The 24,050-nt window shown below is 46.0% G+C and overlaps 1 protein-coding gene across 3 annotated transcripts in view; it reads right to left on the bottom strand.

Moving 5' to 3' along the window:
- The window catches only part of LOC137372320 (receptor tyrosine-protein kinase erbB-4-like), a 1,059,900-nt gene that overhangs the window by 12,107 nt on the left and 1,023,743 nt on the right, over positions 1-24,050 (bottom strand). For all 3 annotated transcript variants that reach the window (XM_068036154.1, XM_068036155.1, XM_068036157.1), the window contains 2 exons: positions 10,353-10,653; positions 1,282-1,362 (listed from right to left, as the gene is read on the bottom strand). In XM_068036154.1, coding sequence (XP_067892255.1) covers positions 1,282-1,362; positions 10,353-10,653 — 382 coding nt within the window. The remainder of the gene's footprint in view (positions 1-1,281; positions 1,363-10,352; positions 10,654-24,050) is intronic.

Below are 24,050 nucleotides of genomic sequence, written 5' to 3'. Positions count from 1 at the left end.
TGGATTTTGTGGCATAGACCAAAGAGCTTTGGTCTTCCTTTGGAGGAAATTTCTACTCATCCAATACTAGATGTCAGACAAGCAATGTTGACTAATCAGGGAAAGAGACAAATCAGGCCCAACAGGTCTCTGCTGGTGGCCTCCTTCACCTTACATCATCTCACTCTATCAAAATATCTTCCATTCCTTTCTCACTCATGTATTTGTCTAACTTCCCCTTAAATGTATCCAGGCTATTTGTTTCAATCAATCCATGTGGTAGAGTTCCACATTCTAACCACTCTCCGACTAAAGAATTTCCTTGTTGAATTAATTACTATATTATATTTATGGACTCTAGTTTTGGATTCCCTACAAGTAAAAACATTTGCTCCACATCTATCCTGTTGAACCCCTTTATAATTTTAAAGACCTCGAACAGCTCACCTCTCAACGTTCTCTATTCGAGAGAAAAGAGCCCCAGCCTGTTCAGTCTTTCCTGAAAGTTATAACCTCTCATTTCTGGACTTGGCATTGTAAATCATTTTTGCACTTTCTCCAATGCCTCTGTATCCTTTTTTTTAATATGGAGACCTGAACTGAACCTGGTACTCAAACTGTGGGCGAACCAAGTTTCCATACAAGTTTAAGATAACTTTTCTGCTTTTGAATTCTATTCCCCCAACAATGAACCCGAGAGCTTTGCATTTTATACAGCTCTGTTAACCTGTCTGGCTACTTTTAATGATTTGTGAATCTGTAACCCTCGGTCCTCTTCGATTACTTTTCTTTTACTCATTCATGGGATGTGGGCATCGCTGGCCAGGCCAGCATTTATTGCCCATCCCTAATTGCCCTTGAGAAGGTGGTGGTGAGCTGCCTTCTTGAACTGCTGCAGTCCATGTGGGGTAGGTACACCCACAGTGTTGTTAGGAAGGGAGTTCCAGGATTTTGACTCAGCGACAGTGAAGGAACGGCGATAGAGTTCCAAGTCAGGATGGTGTGTGACTTGGAGGGGAACTTGCAGGTAGTGGTGTTCCCATGCATCTGCTGCCCTTGTCCTTCTAGTTGGTAGAGGTCGCTGGTTTGGAAGGTGCTGTTTAAGGAGCCTTGGTACGTTGCTGCCTCAGTATTAAACACAACTGGTGTGAACCTTACAGTTATCGTCACTTCAGGGTTATTTTGGAAAACTCTGTATTCTTAAATAACAAATTGTGGAGTCAACACTACTTCGGGGTAAAACAGAAGGGACAATACACATGGTAAGTCACAAAGTAGAATATTTGACAGGAGTTTGCTGACCTGCACGTGATAGTTTGACCTTGGCATCTGTCTTGGATGGTCTTGCAAGTGTTCGATCCTCCTGGGCAGTACCACTAACCCCTGGGAGAAGGTTCAGAATATTATTATTCACATAAATGTGCTGTGCCAGTGCCAATCCCTGTAACTATATAACTCCTGTTCATCTACTCCATGACTGTCTATTTCGGACTAAGCCTTGGGCAGCAATTAATCAGACACCAACAGCAACAATGTACATTTATATAGCATTTGATTGTAGTAAATCGCCCAACTGGAATCTATAGAGCACTTTTAATGGAGTAAAATGGCCCAAGGCACTTCACAGGAGAGTTATCACATAAACATTGACATTGATCCACGTAAGGGGATATGATAACAGTCAACCAAAAAACGTGGCCAAAGAGTTAAGTTTTAAGAAATATCTTAAAGGAGGAGAGTGAGGTGGGGAGGCAGAGAGGTTTAACAAAGGAATTTCAGAGCTTATGGCCTAGGCAACCAAAGGCCCTGCTGCCAAGGGAGCATGGGGGGGGGATGTGGTAGAGTTGGTTTGGGGTGGTGGGGTGGAGATAATAGGAGATAGACAAAGCCACACATCCATCGAAACATGGAAGAGCTCAGTTTTGGGAGCTTTGTTGTAAATGAGCTGTTAAGTTAAGATTCTCCAACAGGGAGTGTCAATGCTGAGCTTGACTGCAATGGAACATGGAGCAACAGACCAAACTGTGACATTCCCCTGTCACTCCCTAATCACAGCAATATTGCTCAAGGAACGGCAATACCATGGGAACAGAGGGACGAACAGAAGGGGCCTCATCACTGGTCTTCAGCCCATTGCAGCAATCGGTCACACAGGATCATGGGCAGCAAGAGGTGGTAGGTGGGCCGCGGGAAATCAAAGACAGGGAAATAAAGCTACCGTCAAGACTAACAAATGGGTAAAATTTCAAATACGTTAATGTCCCAATTCTAGACTGCAACAATGGCCAGAATTGCACAGAGCTGTGATAGGCTTGTTGGTCTAACTGGTACTTGCCAGCTTTGACTTCACCGGAAGCAGTTGATCCGCATTGTCCTCAGACATGCACTCCATTTACAGCAAATTTAATTTCTCTGTCACACTATGTAAACAGTGAACACGGCACAGAAACAATATAAACACATAGGGATTTTTCCCTCTCTCACTGTAAATACAGCAGGAATGTTCCCTCTCTCATTGTGTGTCAGTGACAGTGTAAACAGGGCAGGAATGCTCCCTCTCTCATTGTGTGTCAGTGACAGTGTAAACAGGGCAGGAATGTTCCCTCTCTCACTCTGTGTCTGTGACAATGTAAACAGGGCAGGAATGTTCCCTCTCTCAATCTGTGTCAGTGACAGTGTAAACAGGGCAGGAATGTTCCCTCTCTCACTCTGTGTCAGTGACAATTTAAACAGGGCAGGAATGTTCCCTCCCTCACTGTGTGTCTGTGACAATGTAAACAGGGCAGGAATGTTCCCTCAAATCACTGTGTGTCAGTGACAGTGTAAACAGGGCAGGAATGTTCCCTCTCTCACTCTGTGTCAGTGACAGTGTAAACAGGGCAGGAATGTTCCCTCTCTCACTGTGTGTCAGTGACAGTGTAAACAGGGCAGGAATGTTCCCTCTCTCACTGTGTGTGAGTGACAGTGTAAACAGGGCAGGAATGTTCCCTCTCTCACTCTGTGTCAGTGACAGTGTAAACAGGGCAGGAATGTTCCCTCTCTCACTCTGTGTCAGTGACAGTGTAAACAGTGCAGGAATGTTCCCTCTCTCAATCTGTGTCAGTGACAGTGTAAACAGGGCAGGAATGTTCCCTCTCTCACTCTGTGTCAGTGACAGTGTAAACAGGGCAGGAATGTTCCCTCTCTCACTGTGTGTCAGTGACAGTGTAAACAGGGCAGGAATGTTCCCTCTCTCACTGTGTGTCAGTGACAGTGTAAACAGGGCAGGAATGTTCCCTCTCTCACTGTGTGTCAGTGACAGTGTAAACAGGGCAGGAATGTTCCCTCTCTCACTGTGTGTCAGTGACAGTGTAAACAGGGCAGGAATGTTCCCTCTCTCACTCTGTGTCAGTGACAGTGTAAACAGGGCAGGAATGTTCCCTCTCTCACTGTGTGTCAGTGACAGTGTAAACAGGGCAGGAATGTTCCCTCTCTCACTGTGTGTGAGTGACAGTGTAAACAGGGCAGGAATGTTCCCTCTCTCACTCTGTGTCAGTGACAGTGATAACAGGGCAGGAATGTTCCCTCTCTCACTGTGTGTCAGTGACAGTGTAAACAGGGCAGGAATGTTCCCTCTCTCACTCTATGTCTGTGACAATGTAAACAGGACAGGAATGTTCCCTCTCACTCTGTGTCAGTGACAATGTAAACAGGGCAGGAATGTTCCCTCTCTCACTCTGTGTCAGTGACAGTGTAAACAGGGCAGGAATGTTCCCTCTCTCACTCTGTGTCAGTGACAATGTAAACAGGGCAGGAATGTTCCCTCTCTCACTGTGTGTCTGTGACAATGTAAACAGGGCAGGAATGTTCCCTCTCTCACTGTGTGTCAGTGACAATGTAAACAGTGCAGGAATGTTCCCTCTCTCAATCTGTGTCAGTGACAGTGTAAACAGGGCAGGAATGTTCCCTCTCTCACTGTGTGTCAGTGACAGTGTAAACAGGGCAGGAATGTTCCCTCTCTCACTGTGTGTCAGTGACAGTGATAACAGGGCAGGAATGTTCCCTCTCTCACTGTGTGTCAGTGACAGTGTAAACAGGGCAGGAATGTTCCCTCTCTCACTGTGTGTCAGTGACAGTGTAAACAGGGCAGGAATGTTCCCTCTCTCACTGTGTGTCAGTGACAGTGTAAACAGGGCAGGAATGTTCCCTCTCTCACTCTGTGTCAGTGACAGTGTAAACAGGGCAGGAATGTTCCCTCTCTCACTGTGTGTCAGTGACAGTGTAAACAGGGCAGGAATGTTCCCTCTCTCACTGTGTGTGAGTGACAGTGTAAACAGGGCAGGAATGTTCCCTCTCTCAATCTGTGTCAGTGACAGTGTAAACAGGGCAGGAATGTTCCCTCTCTCACTGTGTGTCAGTGACAGTGTAAACAGGGCAGGAATGTTCCCTCTCTCACTGTGTGTCAGTGACAGTGATAACAGGGCAGGAATGTTCCCTCTCTCACTGTGTGTCAGTGACAGTGTAAACAGGGCAGGAATGTTCCCTCTCTCACTCTATGTCTGTGACAATGTAAACAGGACAGGAATGTTCCCTCTCACTCTGTGTCAGTGACAATGTAAACAGGGCAGGAATGTTCCCTCTCTCACTCTGTGTCAGTGACAGTGTAAACAGGGCAGGAATGTTCCCTCTCTCACTGTGTGTCTGTGACAATGTAAACAGGGCAGGAATGTTCCCTCTCTCACTGTGTGTCAGTGACAGTGTAAACAGGGCAGGAATGTTCCCTCTCTCACTCTGTGTCAGTGACAGTGTAAACAGGGCAGGAATGTTCCCTCTCTCACTGTGTGTCAGTGACAGTGTAAACAGGGCAGGAATGTTCCCTCTCTCACTGTGTGTCAGTGACAGTGTAAACAGGGCAGGAATGTTCCCTCTCTCACTGTGTGTCAGTGACAGTGTAAACAGGGCAGGAATGTTCCCTCTCTCACTGTGTGTCAGTGACAGTGTAAACAGGGCAGGAATGTTCCCTCTCTCACTCTGTGTCAGTGACAGTGTAAACAGGGCAGGAATGTTCCCTCTCTCACTGTGTGTCAGTGACAGTGTAAACAGGGCAGGAATGTTCCCTCTCTCACTGTGTGTGAGTGACAGTGTAAACAGGGCAGGAATGTTCCCTCTCTCACTCTGTGTCAGTGACAGTGATAACAGGGCAGGAATGTTCCCTCTCTCACTGTGTGTCAGTGACAGTGTAAACAGGGCAGGAATGTTCCCTCTCTCACTCTATGTCTGTGACAATGTAAACAGGACAGGAATGTTCCCTCTCACTCTGTGTCAGTGACAATGTAAACAGGGCAGGAATGTTCCCTCTCTCACTCTGTGTCAGTGACAGTGTAAACAGGGCAGGAATGTTCCCTCTCTCACTCTGTGTCAGTGACAATGTAAACAGGGCAGGAATGTTCCCTCTCTCACTGTGTGTCTGTGACAATGTAAACAGGGCAGGAATGTTCCCTCTCTCACTGTGTGTCAGTGACAATGTAAACAGTGCAGGAATGTTCCCTCTCTCAATCTGTGTCAGTGACAGTGTAAACAGGGCAGGAATGTTCCCTCTCTCACTGTGTGTCAGTGACAGTGTAAACAGGGCAGGAATGTTCCCTCTCTCACTGTGTGTCAGTGACAGTGTAAACAGGGCAGGAATGTTCCCTCTCTCACTGTGTGTCAGTGACAGTGTAAACAGGGCAGGAATGTTCCCTCTCTCACTGTGTGTCAGTGACAGTGTAAACAGGGCAGGAATGTTCCCTCTCTCACTCTGTGTCAGTGACAGTGTAAACAGGGCAGGAATGTTCCCTCTCTCACTGTGTGTCAGTGACAGTGTAAACAGGGCAGGAATGTTCCCTCTCTCACTGTGTGTGAGTGACAGTGTTAACAGGGCAGGAATGTTCCCTCTCTCACTCTGTGTCAGTGACAGTGTAAACAGGGCAGGAATGTTCCCTCTCTCACTGTGTGTCAGTGACAGTGTAAACAGGGCAGGAATGTTCCCTCTCTCACTGTGTGTCAGTGACAGTGATAACAGGGCAGGAATGTTCCCTCTCTCACTGTGTGTCAGTGACAGTGTAAACAGGGCAGGAATGTTCCCTCTCTCACTGTGTGTCAGTGACAGTGTAAACAGGGCAGGAATGTTCCCTCTCTCACTGTGTGTCAGTGACAGTGTAAACAGGGCAGGAATGTTCCCTCTCTCACTCTGTGTCAGTGACAGTGTAAACAGGGCAGGAATGTTCCCTCTCTCACTGTGTGTCAGTGACAGTGTAAACAGGGCAGGAATGTTCCCTCTCTCACTGTGTGTGAGTGACAGTGTAAACAGGGCAGGAATGTTCCCTCTCTCAATCTGTGTCAGTGACAGTGTAAACAGGGCAGGAATGTTCCCTCTCTCACTGTGTGTCAGTGACAGTGTAAACAGGGCAGGAATGTTCCCTCTCTCACTGTGTGTCAGTGACAGTGATAACAGGGCAGGAATGTTCCCTCTCTCACTGTGTGTCAGTGACAGTGTAAACAGGGCAGGAATGTTCCCTCTCTCACTCTATGTCTGTGACAATGTAAACAGGACAGGAATGTTCCCTCTCACTCTGTGTCAGTGACAATGTAAACAGGGCAGGAATGTTCCCTCTCTCACTCTGTGTCAGTGACAGTGTAAACAGGGCAGGAATGTTCCCTCTCTCACTGTGTGTCTGTGACAATGTAAACAGGGCAGGAATGTTCCCTCTCTCACTGTGTGTCAGTGACAGTGTAAACAGGGCAGGAATGTTCCCTCTCTCACTCTGTGTCAGTGACAATGTAAACAGGGCAGGAATGTTCCCTCTCTCACTGTGTGTCTGTGACAATGTAAACAGGGCAGGAATGTTCCCTCTCTCACTGTGTGTCAGTGACAATGTAAACAGTGCAGGAATGTTCCCTCTCTCACTGTGTGTCAGTGACAGTGTAAACAGGGCAGGAATGTTCCCTCTCTCACTGTGTGTCAGTAACAGTGTAAACAGGGCAGGAATGTTCCCTCTCTCACTCTGTGTCAGTGACAGTATAAACAGGGCAGGAATGTTCCCTCTCTCACTGTGTGTCAGTGACAGTGTAAACAGGGCAGGAATGTTCCCTCTCTCAATCTGTGTCAGTGACAGTGTAAACAGGGCAGGAATGTTCCCTCTCTCACTGTGTGTCAGTGACAGTGTAAACAGTGCAGGAATGTTCCCTCTCTCAATCTGTGTCAGTGACAGTGTAAACAGGGCAGGAATGTTCCCTCTCTCACTCTGTGTCAGTGACAGTCTAAACAGTGCAGGAATGTTCCCTCTCTCAATCTGTGTCAGTGACAGTGTAAACAGGGCAGGAATGTTCCCTCTCTCACTCTGTGTCAGTGACAGTGTAAACAGGGCAGGAATGTTCCCTCTCTCATTGTGTGTCAGTGACAGTGTAAACAGTGCAGGAATGTTCCCTCTCTCAATCTGTGTCAGTGACAGTGTAAGCAGGGCAGGAATGTTCCCTCTCTCAATCTGTGTCAGTGACAGTGTAAACAGTGCAGGAATGTTCCCTCTCTCAATCTGTGTCAGTGACAGTGTAAACAGTGCAGGAATGTTCCCTCTCTCAATCTGTGTCAGTGACAGTGTAAACAGTGCAGGAATGTTCCCTCTCTCAATCTGTGTCAGTGACAGTGTAAACAGGGCAGGAATGTTCCCTCTCTCAATCTGTGTCAGTGACAGTGTAAACAGTGCAGGAATGCTCCCTATCTCACTCTGTGTCAGTGACTGTGTAAACAGTGCAGGAATGTTCCCTCTCTCAATCTGTGTCAGTGACAGTGTAAACAGTGCAGGAATGTTCCCTCTCTCACTCTGTGTCAGTGACAGAGTAAACAGTGCAGGAATGTTCCCTCTCTCACTCTGTGTCAGCGACAGTGTAAACAGGGCAGGAATGTTCCCTCTCTCACTGTGTGTCAGTGACAGTGTAAACAGGGCAGGAATGTTCCCTCTCTCACTCTGTGTCAGTAACAGTGTAAACACGGCAGGAATGTCCCCTCTCTCACTGTGTGTCAGTGACAGTGTAAACGCGGTGGGAACTTTCCCTCGCTTTCTGTGTATCAGTGACAGTATCTCACGATTTCTGGCAATATAATACGTTTTCAGTGCACTTTTAGACAAATGACACACACCTCGATCTGGACAGTTGAGGAACCTTGCTGGCCCAAGACCCTGATCTCTTTCAAGTTCCTTCTGTTTCTTTAATGGAGTGATTCCTGGAAGCAGTTTCACCTCAGCCTAACATACGGCAGCTTAATCTATCAATTTGCTCTGCTCTGTGCAATCACTTATTGGGAATGTAAGCATGGTGATGAGCTCACCACTCAGGACTTTCTCCATGAAATATCCTGCAGGATTTGATTTCATCTGTGCCTGGCTATCTAATATATGCTCCAACTCTCAAGGCTCTGCATTGTGCATTCAAATCGGTCAGATCCACCAACTGATTTTTCTATTTTTATTGACTTATTGGAACAATATTCTTGTTGATGTGAATTAAAGTTTTTCCTTGCAATGCATCTGCATCTTGGAATGGTACTGGGGCTAAAGCGTTAAATTAGGAGGGCAGATTGCACAGACTTGTGTGGAGAAGATTCAGGAGTGATCTAACTGAGGTGTCTAAGACGTTCGAAGGATTTGAATGGGTAGATACAGAAAATCTATATCCTCTGCTAGGGGAATCCAGAATGAGAGCATAACCTTAATATTAGAACTAGGTCATTCAGGGCTGAAGTTAGGAAGCACTTCTTCATACAAAGGACAGTGAAAATCTGGATCTCTCCCTCCACAATGAAAATGTTGAAATGGAGATTGCGAGTTGTTTATTCGGCAATGGTATTAAAGGATATGATACCAAGGATGCTAAATGGAGTTAAGATACAAATCAGCCATGATCTAACTGAATGGCAGAACAAGCTCGAGGGGCTGAATGGTCTATTCCTGTTCATGTACTCCTAGCTCAGGTGACACTGGACAGTATTTGCAGGCAGTCTCAAGCTAATCCGCAGATGATCCAGGCTTGGGATTGGTGGTGGTGGGGAGGAAGGAGTATATGAACATTAACTGGGGAATCTGCAGGAGTGTGTTAATATCGGTAGGGAATATCTGAAGAAATGCCACAGTATTTTCAGAGAGGGTCCCCACACAGTGAAAGGTTTGAAGAATCATACATTTATTGTGTTTTGCGGGGAATGTTTATTTGTTTAGTGGGCGGGGTACAGAGCTGCCATTGGCTTTGCAACTAACAAGAGAAGCAGGGGTGAGATGAGTAGAATTTTTTTTTATGTAACAGGTTGTTCTGATCTGGGGTGCACTGCCCGAAAGGGCGGTGGAAGCAGCTTCAATCATAACTTTCAAAAGGCAATTGGATCAATTCTTGAAGGGGAGAATGTTTGCAGGGCTATGGGTAAAGAGCAAGGGAGTGGAGCTAATTGGATAACTCTTTCAAAGAGCCAGCACAGGCACAATGTGCCAAATGGCCTCCTGTGTGCTGTATGATGATTCTATGAAATGTCAGTCTGCAAGTAAACCCATCTAATGCGAGGCAGGATAACTTCTGCATCTTCCTGCGTTCATCACTTTGTCGGTATGTTTTACTGGGGCGCGTAGGGAGATGTGGCAAATCGGGTTACTTCCATTTCAGAGCTGGAGCTGACTCTGCTTATTAGATCTCCCTCCTCCTTCATTGGTAATATATTCCTCATCTTATTTGATTGTGCTGCCCACTGTAAAATGGAACATTTATCCTGTTACTGCAGCCTGAAGAAAGCAAGAGCTTGCGCGTATATAGCGCCTTTCACCACCTCTCAACTTGCCAAAGCACTTTCGTATTTTTGAAGTGTAGTTAGTCTAGGAAGCATGGCATTGAAGTTACACACAGCAAGGCGCCAAAAACAGTACTGTGATTCTGGTCAGGTAATCAGTTTTTACGTGTTGGTTGAAGTATAAGTATCAGAAAGCATACGGTGACACAACTATTCTTGATCGGAAGGGAGATGATGAGGTTCTTCCCCTATCAATTACACCCGTAAGTAACAGAGATTGATTTTACACACTTAATTTGTATTGGGTAACCATCCTCCACCACAGCAATTTTCTCGAGAAATAACCCTGCTTTTATCGGGAGATGTTGCTGTAGTTTTGGTCATGAGTTCTGTTTGCTGTAGTTCATAGAGACTCTGTTTAAATAGACTTTTAGTTGTTTGGTGAGTAAATAGACTGTTTGCTGTAACTCCCACCCTGCCTCCATATCATTGGCTGACACAGTGGTACCGATAGACACTTTGTCCTTACTGGATCCTTCCGCCCAGGCTGCTCTCGCTCTCCCTCCCCCCATGTTATTGAACTTGCCTGTGGTCTTTTTATCCTGAATGGGAGTCATGTAGCCATCCTCGTCCAGTTCTCCCCTCTGCCCGCGCTCAGACAGGAAGACAGTGGGGTCTGCGCTGTACCGCTGGGTGGCGCTATCCTCTCGCGGGCGTGGCAGCTGCTTCCTCAGTGTCCCGTTACAGCACGCGTCGTCGAACACCTCCAGTGATGAGGCCGCGCCCTGATCTTCCAGCGTGGCGGAGCCAGCACAAGTGGGCGGCCGGCTGTGCAGGGCCAGTCCTTCCTCCGGGCCGAAGATCCCATCGCGATACACAAACTGATTCTGTCTCAACAAAGGAAAGCAGAGTAAACAACTTGAAATTATATGGCGCATTTAATGTAGTAAAACGTTCCAAGGTGCTTCACAGGGGCGATTTTCAAATATCATTTGACAACATAAGCAAATATTAGGAGAGATGACCTGGGTCAAAGAGGTCGGCTTTAAGGAGTATTGTAAAGGAGGACTAGGCGGAGGTCATGCTTCAATTAGATTATGGATGATCTGCATCTGAAGTGCATTTACTCGCCTTGGTTCCAGAAACCTCACTACCCTTGCCTAACAAAAACCTATCAAACTCAGTTTTGAAATTTCAATCGACCCCCAGCCTGAACAGTTTTTTTCGGCAGATAGTTCCAGATTTCCACTACACTTTGTGCTTCCTGACATCAGCCCTGAACTCAAATTCCCGTATAATATAAAAACAGAAAGTGCTGGAAATACTCCGCAGGTCTGGCAGCATCTGTGGAGAGAGAAACAGAGTTAATGGGCTGGATTTTGTACTGGAGGCGGGGCTCCCAGCACAGGCCGCAAACGTGGGGGAAAGCCCACCTCTGCCTTTTCGTGCTCCCTGGAGTTATTCATCAAAGTTTCAGGAGGCAGGATCCCGGATCTGTTAACGACGGGGATCCCACCTCCAAGAGTTGGCGGCCAATCAGAGGGCTGGCAGCTCAACAGCATTGACAGAGTCACCAGGAGCAGTGGCCACTGCCGATACTGCACAGGCTTTTGACCCAGGCCTAGCGCTGGAACACCAGAGAAGACGTAAGTGAGACAGGGTCAGTCCAGAAGGCCCTGGTGAGGGGGGATGGGGGATGGTCATGCAGTTCAGGGGGAGGGGGGGTCCCAGGGGGTAAAGCCACAAATTACCCCTGAAGGAAGGATTCCCCCCCCACTGAGCCCACAGGGAGGGTGCCTCATGTTGCAAGGTGTCCTCCGCGCATGGTGGAGGCTCCCTCCCCCACCTCACCGCTGGTAAGATCCCGGTAGCGGTGGGAAGAGGCCCTTAATTGGCTGTTAATAGGAAACTTATGGGGTCTCAATTGGCCTTTGGGCAGGAAGGCCGTCGTCCGCCTACCCCGCCCCAGGATGATTGCTCGGCGACCGTCCCTCCGCTCCCGCTGCCCCATTGCCTCCGACCCTGCTTCAGGGGGCCACACAAAATCCAGCCCAGCATTTCAGGTCCGTGACCTTTCATCAGAACTCTTGACTGACAGACTCAGTTCTGATGAAAGGTCACGGACCTGAAACATTAACTCTGTTTCTCTCACCACAGATGATGAACGAGCTGCTGAGTATTGCCAGCACTTACTGTTTTTAATTTCAGATTTCCAGCATCTGCAGTATTTTGCTTCGATTTATCTAATTCTTGTATTATGTGTTATACCCCTCGTTCTGGATTCCCCGACCAATGTTTCTCTCCCTCTACCCTTCCAAATTCTGTAATCACCTTCAACCGGAAACAGAGGCTTACAGGTGGAAAGGTTTAGGGAGGCATTCCAGACTTTAGAGCATAAACAGCCGAAGACACGGACACCAATAGTGGAGTGATGGAAAATGGGGGTGCGCAAGCGGCTGGAATTGGAGGAGCACAGAGATCTTGAAGAGTTGTAGGGCTGGCTGGAAGAGGTTACAATTAAAATGAAGTTGCATTGATTAGACAATGCCGTTCCCTGACCTCCCTCGCAAGAACTACCCTGAGTGTAAAATCAACAGCACTGCTCCAAATAAGAGCTCAACACACATTGCTCAGGACCATAGTCAACAGATATCGTCAGCGCTGAAAGTTCTCTAGTCCAAGATACGCAGTGAATATAACTACTTGATTAAAATGGGGCTGCATGCAGCAGCTGTTTTACGGAGCTGGGAGGATTTTGCATCAGCAGAACTGGTGCTAAGTGGAAGCAGGTGGGAATAATGCAATTGGCCGCTCCCTGGTGAAAACAGCCAGAGCCACTCACTTTATTGCCGTGCGATCATTCTCCACTGACAGCACTTATAGCAAATTCCTCCTCAAATGATGGAATGGCTTCCTCTCATTTTTACATTTTAAACTTAATGAGGGTAAAATTGGCCAGGCATGGCATTGGCCGTCCATTATACCACACAGAGTTGAATATTGAGGGGGGGTGATTAATGGGCAGTCGATGCTTTGTGCCTCCTGGTCATTCTTAATTTCATCCCCCAATGTTTTTCTACCGCCCTGCTTACGGATCTAATACATTTGTTCCAGTTTCGAATTGGTGGGCTTGGCATGTCACTGTTCTAACATTGAGAAGATGAGGAAAAGGTTCAGTTGCTAAATTTGTTTCCTGGATACAGATCTGAGCCCTACAGATTTGGATGAGTCATAGAGAGATACAGCACTGAAACAGGCCCTTCGGCCCACCGAGTCTGTGCCGACCAACAACCACCCACTTATACTAATCCTACATTAATCCCATATTCCTTACCACATCCCCACAATTTTCATACTGCCTACCTACACTAGGGGCAATTTACAATGGCCAATTTACCTATCAACCTGCAAGTCTTTGGCTGTGGGAGGAAACTGGAGCACCCGGCGGAAACCCACGCGGTCACAGGGAGAACCTGCAAACTCCGCACAGTGCCAGTCTGTGTTCCACATCTGTGATTCCCCCAGTCAATGAACCCCCAGTCTGTAGTTGCACATTTGCAAAAGGAGCGCAGTGCATATAAGGTGTAAAAGTTGGGAATTTGATGAGAGTGGGAATTCTCTGCTAAGTGTTTCCTGAGTATATCTCAAACTGAAATTTCGTTTAGCATTTTGAATTTAACTTGAAACTTTAAAAACTGTGAAAGAAACTGCAGGCTAGTTAACAGATTCTGCCTGCTCATGGCAGTTAACTGTCATTCAGCTGTAAGTGATTGCCTGAATAAATGCTAATTACTGTGAGCAGTCAGCACTTGTAACTTGGGTGTGGCTCAAAAAGGTTCATAAAAGTAAACAGCATCTGCTGACGCCGAGTGGTCGTAAAAGGAGTGGGGCGTAAATGGAGTGCAAAAGTTGGGAATTTAGTGAGAGTAGGAATTCGGTACAGAGGGGGAAGGAGGTGTTGCTTTTTGCCCCCAATGCTTGTAGTGGTTCAAGTGAACTGGAGACAGTATTTAACATTTTTGTCCAGTGTTTTAGTGATTCGTGCAAACTAGTGTCCAGAAAAAGAAAAATACAACTTACAACAAAGTAAAATGTAGGTATAAATAATATAAATAACTTGACTAAGAAATAGCAGAACAAGTTGTGTGTCTGGACTGCAGTGAGAGTCTGTGGATAGCAAGACCGCCCCAAGTGAACACATCTGCAGTAGGTGTCACAGTCTCCAATCTCTCTGGCTCAGAGTCAGAGTCATTGAGCTGGAGTGTGAGTTGGAGTCACTCCAACACATAAGGGAGGGGGAGCAGTATCTGGACTGTCTGCTCCAGACTCCGATCACACCTTGTAGAGAGGTGCAGGTTCAGGAAGGGGTTGATTTGATCCATAGGACAGCCTTTAATGAGCCTGCCGCGGGTCCCAGTGGTGGAGCTGGTAAATGGCGCCATTACCGTCCGTCACACGGGCGCCCTCCCCACTGCAATTATGCAGCGGGTGCCCATTTTGCATATTGGAGGCATGGGTCGACCCCAATTACGTGGTAGGGGCGGGAGGCGATTCATTGATTATGGCTTCAGATGACTCTGGAGCAGGTGACGGCACCATATTTAAAGGCCTGACAGCCCTGCATTCACTACTGTCTTGGAAACAGTGCAGCATACAACTCTGTCCTACTGTATCCTGTATCTCCACCGCTCCCACCCCCTGAGGAAGGCAGAAGGTGATGGCAGAATAGAGACACCACGGTTCAGTGATACCTCCCTGCAGATTCTCCTCCAGGTTGTAAGGAAAAGGTGGGAGGTTCTCTTCCGCCATAATGGCAAGAGGAGGCCATGCGCAGCCATGAGCGGACGATGGAGGAGTCCATCCCTGCCATGAGTGCTGCCATGTCTCAGGCGTGTGAGCACATGGCTTCCTCCATCGAGAGGTTGGCGACCCTCATGGAGAGACAGATCCCACAGATCTGAGCTGACCTGCACACCATCGCCTTGGCCATGAGTTCAATGCAGGACGAGAGAAGGACCAGGAGCCCAGATAACTCTGCTGCTTCTGATCCTTTTCTGGTGAGCAGGGAGGCTCAAGAGAGCCTTCAAAGGGAGGAGGACACACTGACAGCCACATCTGGGGGCTCTCCTCAGGGCACTCCGAGTGCGGACAGTGGCTCCTCAGCCTCTCCGCCAGTGAGCCCAGCTCCAGCAGGCATGATGCCTGAGCAGAGTCCTGCACCAGTGCAGGTTATCCCCAGGCATCCAGGGCCTTCCAGGCCTCAGGCAGCCAGAGGACACCCGCTAAAGTCATCACAGGCCAAGGTGAAGCCTGATCAGCAGCCTCCCTCCAGCCCCGCTGCTGTTGCTGGGATCACACCATGTAGGAGCACTCACAAATAGATTAGAAAGAGCGCATAGCAACACTTTGGATTTCACTGGTGTAGAATATACATTTTGTGTTAAATAATTAAAAGATCCTTGGTTTAAATCTTTAGGCTTCGTTGTCTGAAAGCCATGTGCCATTAATCTTTAATTGTGAGATGTTGACCTTCTCCTTTCCCCTTAGGGCAAAGCCAATGTGAGCACAACCCTCATTAACATGCCAATGTGATGAGAGCCTCCGTTAACAAATGCTCTCCTGTGGGCACTAGCGCACATTGCCCATCTGCACACAAGACAGGGACCAAAAATGAAAGGACATGACAGAGATCAGACATTAAGGTGAGCCTTTATTTCACTATCTGAGAATGGCCACCAGGATGGCTGCAAACAAGTCATTGTGAGGTTCTCGGTTGCCTCCTTCGCACATAGCTCTACCTGTCCAGCCTCCTGCCTTGATACCTGAGGATGCACAAATTATGTCGGTGTGGTCTCTCATGGACCTCAGATCCCTAGCTAAGTGATGCCCCAACCTCTGTTCCAGCTGTTTGCCTATCCTATCCAGAAACCCCCCCAACCACAACCCCTCCCAACGCAGATTCCACCCCTTTGCAGTGCCCCTGCTACCCTGGACCCCTTTGCAGAGCCCTCCAGAAACGTGCTCCCACAATGGCCTCCAAACTCCCCCTCTTGCCCTATGCTGCAGTGCTCAAGGCTGCCTACCTGTCACATCAATGTGCCCTCTGGCCTTTCTGCCACCAGGTTTTACTGGACATGGAACCGGAGGCACGTCATAGTCACCCACCATTCAGATTTGGTCTTCGGACATAAAATTGCATTGAATTATATTAAAATATATTTAAGTCAGCATCTCAGCAATTTAAAATAGCTTCCCGTCACGTTACCACAAGAGTGCCACCATTATGCCTTCCCGCCACTGACAAAATCCGGAACTGACGTAATGATGCCAGATTTCCAGGCGGGCAGCTGCATTGCGATTCTCCAGCCCCAGCCCCATCAACAATCCCATCCTTGACGGATGCACAAAATCCAGCCCATAGTGTGCAGAGTAAGCAGAACCCAAGTGAGAAAGAGAACAAAGATAGGCAGAAACTAATCCTATTCAATGGGTACAAGGTACCTTCTAACTATGAAGATGAGGATAAAGACTGTTGGAAGGACAGCCAGAATGTGGACCATGACACCCTGGAGCCAGAAACTATCCAAAGATGGGAGGAGGATAGGAAGGGCAACGTGGTAGTTGTAAGGGATCCAAGGACACAAGAAATAGGAGCAGGAGTAGACCATATGGCCCATCGAGCCTGTTCCACCAATCAATATGACCATGGCTGATCTTGGTCTTCAATTCCACTTTCCTACCTACTCCCCATATCCCTTGATTTCCTGTGAGACCAAAAATCTATCTATCCCAGCCTTAAATGTATTCAATGATGGAGCATCCACAACCCTCTGGAGTAGAGAATTCCAAAGACTCACAACCCTTTGAGTGAAGTAATTTTTCCTCATCTCAGTCCTGAATGATTGACCCCTTATCCTGAGACTGTGCCCCCACATTCTAGAATCCCTGACCAGTGGGAATAATCTCTCAGCTCCTACCCTACCAAGCCCTTTCAGAATCTTGTATGTCTCAATTAGATCGCCTCTCATTCTTCTAAACTCCAGAGAATATAAGCTCAATTTACTCAGCCTCCCATCATAGGACAATCCCCTCATCCCAGGGACTAATATATCCTTTCTTAAATGTGGAGACCAAAACAGCACACAGTATTTCAGATGCGGTCTCAAAAAATCCCTGTACAATTTTAGTAAGACTTCTTTGTTTCTGTACTCCAATCCCCTTGCAATGAAGCCCAACATGCCATTTGTTAATAATAATAGCCTGCTGTACCTGCACGTTAACTTTGTGCATTCCTTGTTCAAGTACCCCTAAGTCTCTCTGAACATCAATACTTATCAGTTTCACACTGTCATGCTAGGCCCCCGCCTGCCAAGAATGAGGCACATTAATTTTGTCATGAACATTAATTTTAAACTGTTATTGGAGTGAAGAAAGGACTTGCTAAACAGATCAGCCATGGCTGGAAAAGACATTTGCATATTAACAGACGGTGATTGGAAGGACAAAGGACCATTCCCTGACATATTCAGTTCACCATGGACCTTGATCACCAGGTATTCAGTGTAAGAGGAGTATTCCAGGCCCTGCTAAGATGATACAATCCAGAGCCAAGAAGTGATCAGACCAGTTAGTCACATGACTAACCTGCTGGGCAACCTGAGGTTTTCTGAATTGTCCAAACAGTTTGAACTGAGAGTGTCTGTTTGCTCCTGGACTGAGAAGATCTCTCCTGTCTGCTCCCATCTTTTTCCCACAAGCCTCTGAATCCACTGAAGACACATGAAGCCCAAGAGAGAAAAGTCTCCTACAGCAAACAAGGTTTAAGAAGAATACTGGGCCCCAACGAAAAGCAAGATCTACCTACAAGCAAGGACTCTACAGTGAGCTCGAAGAACCATAACAAAACTCTTCAGATATTGCCTCAAACTTTTCCACTTAATTTTTCTTCTGCTCTTTTCTGTCTCTATTTGCATGTGTGTATCGCGTATGCATGCTAGTGTGGGCACATCGTATATCTGAATTAGGCGTTAACCACGTTAGAGTTTAAGTTTAATAAATTTCATCTTTTCTTCTTTAAACCCAAGAAATCCTGTTTGTGTTGGTTTCTTTGCCTTATAGTTGGAAAGCAATGAACAAGGATTCAGCAAGGGGGAGCTAAAAACATGGTGTGTTTAAAATTAAACCCTGTTACAGTAAGACCAGGTGAAGGTTGAAAAGGAACCCTAGACCTCTTTCTCACCTGATCATAGCAACACCTTTTAAAAAATATTCTGCTTTTCTATTTTTATGACCAAAGTGAATTAGAGGGACAGATAGCTTTCTTTGTAAGCATGATCCTGAATCCCACATGTTATGTTGCTTTCCTGGTGCCAGGTTGAGAGACATCTCGAACTGGCTTGGAAGGATATTGGAGAGGGAGGGGAAGGATCAGTCATTATGATCCATGTTGGGACCACCGACAGAGGGAAGAGTAGGCAAGCGGTCCTGTTTGGAGAGTACCAGGAAGGAGCTAAACGGTTGTAATCCTTGGATTATTACCCTAGCCATGTGCAAATTGATGTAGAGATAAGCAAATTAGGGAAATGAGCACATGGCTGAAGGAATGGTTTGGGAAAGAGGGGCTCCATTTCATGGGACACTGGCATCTGTATTGGGACAGGATGGAACTGTACTGCTGTGACGTGCTCCACCCGAACAGGGCTGGGACCAGGGTCTTAGTGGAAAGGATAAATAGGGCAGTTATCAGGACTTTAAATTAGTAAATGGAGGAGGGCTCAGGCGGAAACGATAGTATAAATAATAGTTCAAAAACAAATGAAAGGGAACGGAGTACAGTAACAGTCAGAAATTGTGCTTTAGTCAGTGCAGGTAAAGGGAAAATTATTTGATGTAATTAAACCAGGAGAGAGAAATAAAAAAAGTAAGTAAAACGTGAGATATGAAGGACAGTTTAGAATGTGTGGCCCAAATAAATGTTCTTTATATAAAAATACTGAGTATCAGGAACAATTTGATTGAATTGCAAGTGCAAATTCAACTTGGAGGGTATGACATGGTAACCATTACTGAGACATGGCTGCAAGATGGTCAGGACTGGGAACTAAATATACCAGGTTATAAGGTCAACAGGAAAGGTAGCAAAAATGGTAGAGGGGGAGGAGTAGCCTTAGTGATTAAGGATGAAATGACTTCAGTGATGCGAGGATATGAGAGATAAGCAGGCAGTGGAGACTTTATAGGTAGAATTAAGAAATAGAAAAGGATTTAAGACCAGAGTTGTGCATAGGCCTTCTAGTAGCAGCTGTGAAGATTGTATTATTGAAGAGATTAGACAAGCATGTAGCAAAGGCAGAGCGGTTTTCATGGGGAATTTTAACTTTCATATAGAATGGGATAAGCGGACTCGGACATGTCAGAAAGGTAGTGATTTTTTTGAATGTGTCCAGGATAGTTTTCTGCAACAATATGTCCTAGAACCAACAAGGGGAATGCCATATTAGATTTAGTAATGAGTAATGGGCTAGGTTTATTTAACAGCCTAACAGTGCATGAACATTTATCGAAGAGCGATCATAATATGATTGAGCTCAACGTAGTGTTTGAAAGGGATAAATGCGAAACAGCTACTAATATTCTAGACTTAGTAACGCTGACTTCAATACAATGAGACAGAGACTGTCCACAATAAACTGGGATAATCTGTTAATGGGTAAAATGACAGAAGATCAGTGGGAGACGTTCAAAAAAAGACAGCCATGGTAGGTACAACATAAAACTAAAAGAGAAAGCATAAAAATACAAAAAATAACACAGATCATCGCAAATGGAAACAATACAAAGAACAGCACAGTGTGACAAAACAGATAGTAAGAGCTACACAAAGGACATATGGAAAGAAACATGCAAGAGCTATCAAAATCAATACAAAATTGTTTTTGCAATTACGCAGGAAAAGAGGGTGGTCAGGAGCAATGTGGGCCCCTTGAAACTGATAAAGGTGATGTTGTCAATAAAAATAAGGAAATGGCATATGTGTTGAATAATTACTTTGCATCAGTACTTACTGTAGAGGAAGAAGTCAGCATGCTGGAAACCCCAAGCGAACTATTAAAGCAGGGACATGGACTCAACAAAATTACCCTAAGCAAGATAACAGTAATGAAGAAAATAATGGCACTAAAGAGAAACAAATCCCCAGGACCAGATGGTTTCCAGACCAGGGTTTTAAAGGAAGTCGGTGAGAACATTGCAGATGCCCTGACTATAATCTTCTAAAATTCTCTTGATTTTGGAACTGTTCCTTTAAATTGGAAAATTGTGCATGTCACGCTGCTATTTAAGAAAGATGAGAGGGACACCAGGGAATTATAGACCAGTTAACCTAAAATCTGTTGTTAGGAAATTACTAGAGTTTATAATTGAGGATAGGGGTGACTGACCATCTTGAAAATTTTCAGTTGATCAGAGTAAGCCAGCATGGATTTGGAAATGGTAAGTCATGCCTGATGAGCCAGACCGCATTTTTTGAAGAGGTGACTAATGTACTGGACAGGGGAATGTTTACGGTTGTTATTTATATGGACCTTCAGAAGGCATTTGATAAAGTCCCTCATAAGAGACTGTTCGCTGAAGTTGAAGCTGATGGAATTGAAGCCAAATATTGACCTGGTTAGGAAATTAGCTGAGTAGCAGAAAACTGTGAGTCGGCATAATGGCAGGTAATCTAATAGGCAGGATGTCCTGAGAGGATCTGTGTAGCGGCCTCAACTATTCATTGTATTTATTAATAACTTGGATGATGGGATAGAGAGCCAATATCCAAATTTGCAGATCACACAAACATAGGCAGCATAGTTAGCAATGCAGATGGAAGCATAAAATTACAAAGAGATATTGATAGATGAAGTGAATGGGAAAAACTGTGTCAAATGCATTTCAATGTAGGCAAATGTGAGGTCAGCCACTTTGGACCTAAAAAGGATACAATAGGCTACTTTCTAAAAGGTGAAAAGCTAGAAACAGCAGAGGTCCAAAGAGACTAGGAGGTCCAGGTACATAGATAATTAAAATGACATGATCAGGTGCAGAAAATAATCAAGAAGGCTAATGGAATGCTGGCCTTTGTTTCTGGAGGACTAAAATACAAAGGGGTAGAAATCATGTGTCAGTGATACAAAGCCCTGGTAAGACCACACCTGGAGTTTTGTGAGCAATTCTGGGCATCACACCATAGGAAGGATATAGTGGCCTTGGAGGGATTGCAACTTAAGGTTACCAGAATGACACCGGGACTTCAAGGGATAAATTATGAGGAGAGATTACAAAACTAGATTTGTATTCCCTGGATATTTAGAAGGTGATTTGATCGAAGTTTTCAAGATGTTAAGGGAAACAGATAGGGTAGATAAAGAGAAACTGTTTCCGTTGGCTGGGGAATCTAGGACTAGGAACATAGTCGAAAAGTTGGAGCTAGACCTTTCAGGAGTGAAATTATGAAACACCCCTTCACACAAAGGGTGGTAGACTTTTGCAACTTTCTTCTGCAAATGGCAATTGATGTTTGAGCAATTAGTTAAATTTAAATGTGAGATTGAAGGATTTTTGTTAACAAAAGGTATTGAGGTATATGGGTGAAAGGTAGGTACAAAGATCATTGCTTTTCTTGATATATACTTATGACTTACATTTTGGTGTACAGGGAACAATTTAAAAATCTGCAGATGGCACAAAACTTGGAAATATAGTGAACTGTGTGGAGGATGGTGATAGACTTCAGGAGGACATAGACAGGTTGCAAGAATGGGCTGACATATGGGGATGAAACTTAACGGAGAGAAATGCAAAGTGATACATTTTGGTAGGAAGAATGAGCAATGGCAATATAAACTAAAGGGTACAATTCTAAAGTGGGTGCAGGAGCAGAGGGACCTGGGGGTAATTGTGCATAAATCACTGAAGGTGGCAGGGCAGCTTGAGGAAGTGGTTAAAAAAGGCAAATAGGATCCTGGGGTTTATACATGGAGGCATAGAGTACAAAAGAAAGGAAGTGATTCTGAACATTTATGAAACACTGGTTCGGCCACAGCTCGACTACTGTGTCAAATTCTGGGCACTGCACATTGGGGAGGATGTGAAGTTCAGAGAGGGTGCAAAAAGATTCATGAGATTGGTTCCAGGCATGAGGGGAACTTCAGATATGCAAATAGATTGGAGTTGGTGGGGTTGTTCTCCTTAGATATTGATAGGTGTGTTCAAAATCATGAGAAGGCTAGACAGAGCAGATAGAGAGGGGTGGAAGGGTTGAGAACCAGAGAACATCAATTTAAAGTGATTGGCAAAAGAATCAAAGGCGACATGAGGAAAAAACACTTTTACACAGCGAGTCGTTACAATCTGGAATGACTGGCCTGAAAGAGTGGTGGTGGATTCAATTGTGGCTTTCGAAAGGGAATTGGAGAAGCACTTGGAGGGAAAACGTTTGCAGGGGTACAGGGAAAGGTCGGGGGAGTGGGACTAGCTAAATTGCTCTTGCAAAGAGCCGGCATGGACTCAAGGGGCCGAATGGCCTCCTTCCTTGCTGTAACCATTCTATGATTCTATTCTATGATTATATATGGAATTAGGTCACATGATCTCACTGAATTGAAGAAAAGGCTCAAGGGCTGAATATCCAAATCCTGTCCCTATGTTCCTATCCCACTGTCTGCGATCCCCTAATGTCTACGATCCCGGAATTCTGCGATCCCCACAGTCTGCGATCCCCTCCAATATGAGATCACCATGTCTGTGATCTCCCTACTCTGAGATCACCGTGTCTGTGATCCCCTAGTCTGACATCACCGTGTCTGTGACCTCCCTAGTCTGGGATCACCTTGTCTGTTAACCCCTAGTCTGGGATCACCTTGCCTATCTCCTTAGTCTGTGATCTCCCTAGTCTGGGAACTCCCTACTCTGACATCACCTTGTCTGTGATCTCCCTACTCTGAGATCACCTTGTCTATCCCCTACTCTGAGATCACATTTTCTGTGAGCCCCCTACTCTGACATCACCTTGTCTGTGATCTCCCTTACTCTGAGATCACCTTGTCTGTGAGCCCCCTACTCTGACATCACCTTGTCTGTGAGCCCCCTACTCTGACATCACCTTGTCTGTGATCTCCCTTACTCTGAGATCACCTTGTCTGTGAGCCCCCTACTCTGACATCACCTTGTCTGTGAGCCCCCTACTCTGACATCACCTTGTCTGTGATCTCCCTTACTCTGAGATCACCTTGTCTGTGAGCCCCCTACTCTGACATCACCTTGTCTGTGATCTCCCTTACTCTGAGATCACCTTGTCTGTGAGCCCCCTACTCTGACATCACCTTGTCTGTGAGCCCCCTACTCTGACATCACCTTGTCTGTGATCTCCCTACTCTGACATCACCTTGTCTGTGATCTCCCTACTCTGACATCACCTTGTCTGTGATCCCCCTAGTATGACATCACCTTGTCTGTGATCCCCTTAGTCTGACATCACCTTGTCTGTTATCCCCTACTCTGAGATCACCTTGTCTGTGATCCCCTTAGTCTGACATCACCTTGTCTGTGATCTCCCTACTCTGACATCACCTTGTCTGTGATCCCCCTAGTATGACATCACCTTGTCTGTGATCCCCTTAGTCTGACATCACCTTGTCTGTGATACCCTTCGTCTGACATCACCTTGTCTGTGATCTCCCTACTCTGACATCACCTTGTCTGTGATACCCTTCGTCTGACATCACCTTGTCTGTGATCCCCCTAGTCTGACATCACCTTGTCTGTGATCCCCCTAATCTGGGATCACCTTGTCCACTTTATAGCCAATTAAGTACTTTTTTGAAGAGCAGTCACGGTTGTAATGCAGGAAACATGGCAGCCAATTTGTGCACAACAAGCTCCCACACACAACAATGAGATAAATATGAGCAGAAAATCTGTTTTCGAGATGTCGGTCAAGGGATAAATATCAGCCAGGCTAGCTCCCCTGCTCTTCTTTGAAATAGTGCCTTGAAAACTTTTACATCCACCTGAGAAGGCAGTTGGGACCTTGTTTTAATGGCTTATCTGAAAGACTGTACCTCTGACAGAGCAGCACTCCCTCAGTGTTGCCCTGGAGAGCCATCTAGGTTTTGTGATAAGTCGATGGAGTGGGCCTCTGACATTTTCACCTTCTGACACAGATGTGAGAGAGCAACCACTGAGCCATGGCTGACATGGGCAGCTTGCCCTGGACGACCATATAAGTGGCTGGTGGGTGAAC

This window comes from Heterodontus francisci, chromosome 7, assembly GCF_036365525.1.
Source record: "Heterodontus francisci isolate sHetFra1 chromosome 7, sHetFra1.hap1, whole genome shotgun sequence".
Lineage (NCBI taxonomy): Eukaryota > Metazoa > Chordata > Chondrichthyes > Heterodontiformes > Heterodontidae > Heterodontus > Heterodontus francisci.
The sequence above is the reverse complement of the archived record's forward strand: the minus strand, read 5'-3'. Positions and strand labels throughout refer to the sequence as shown.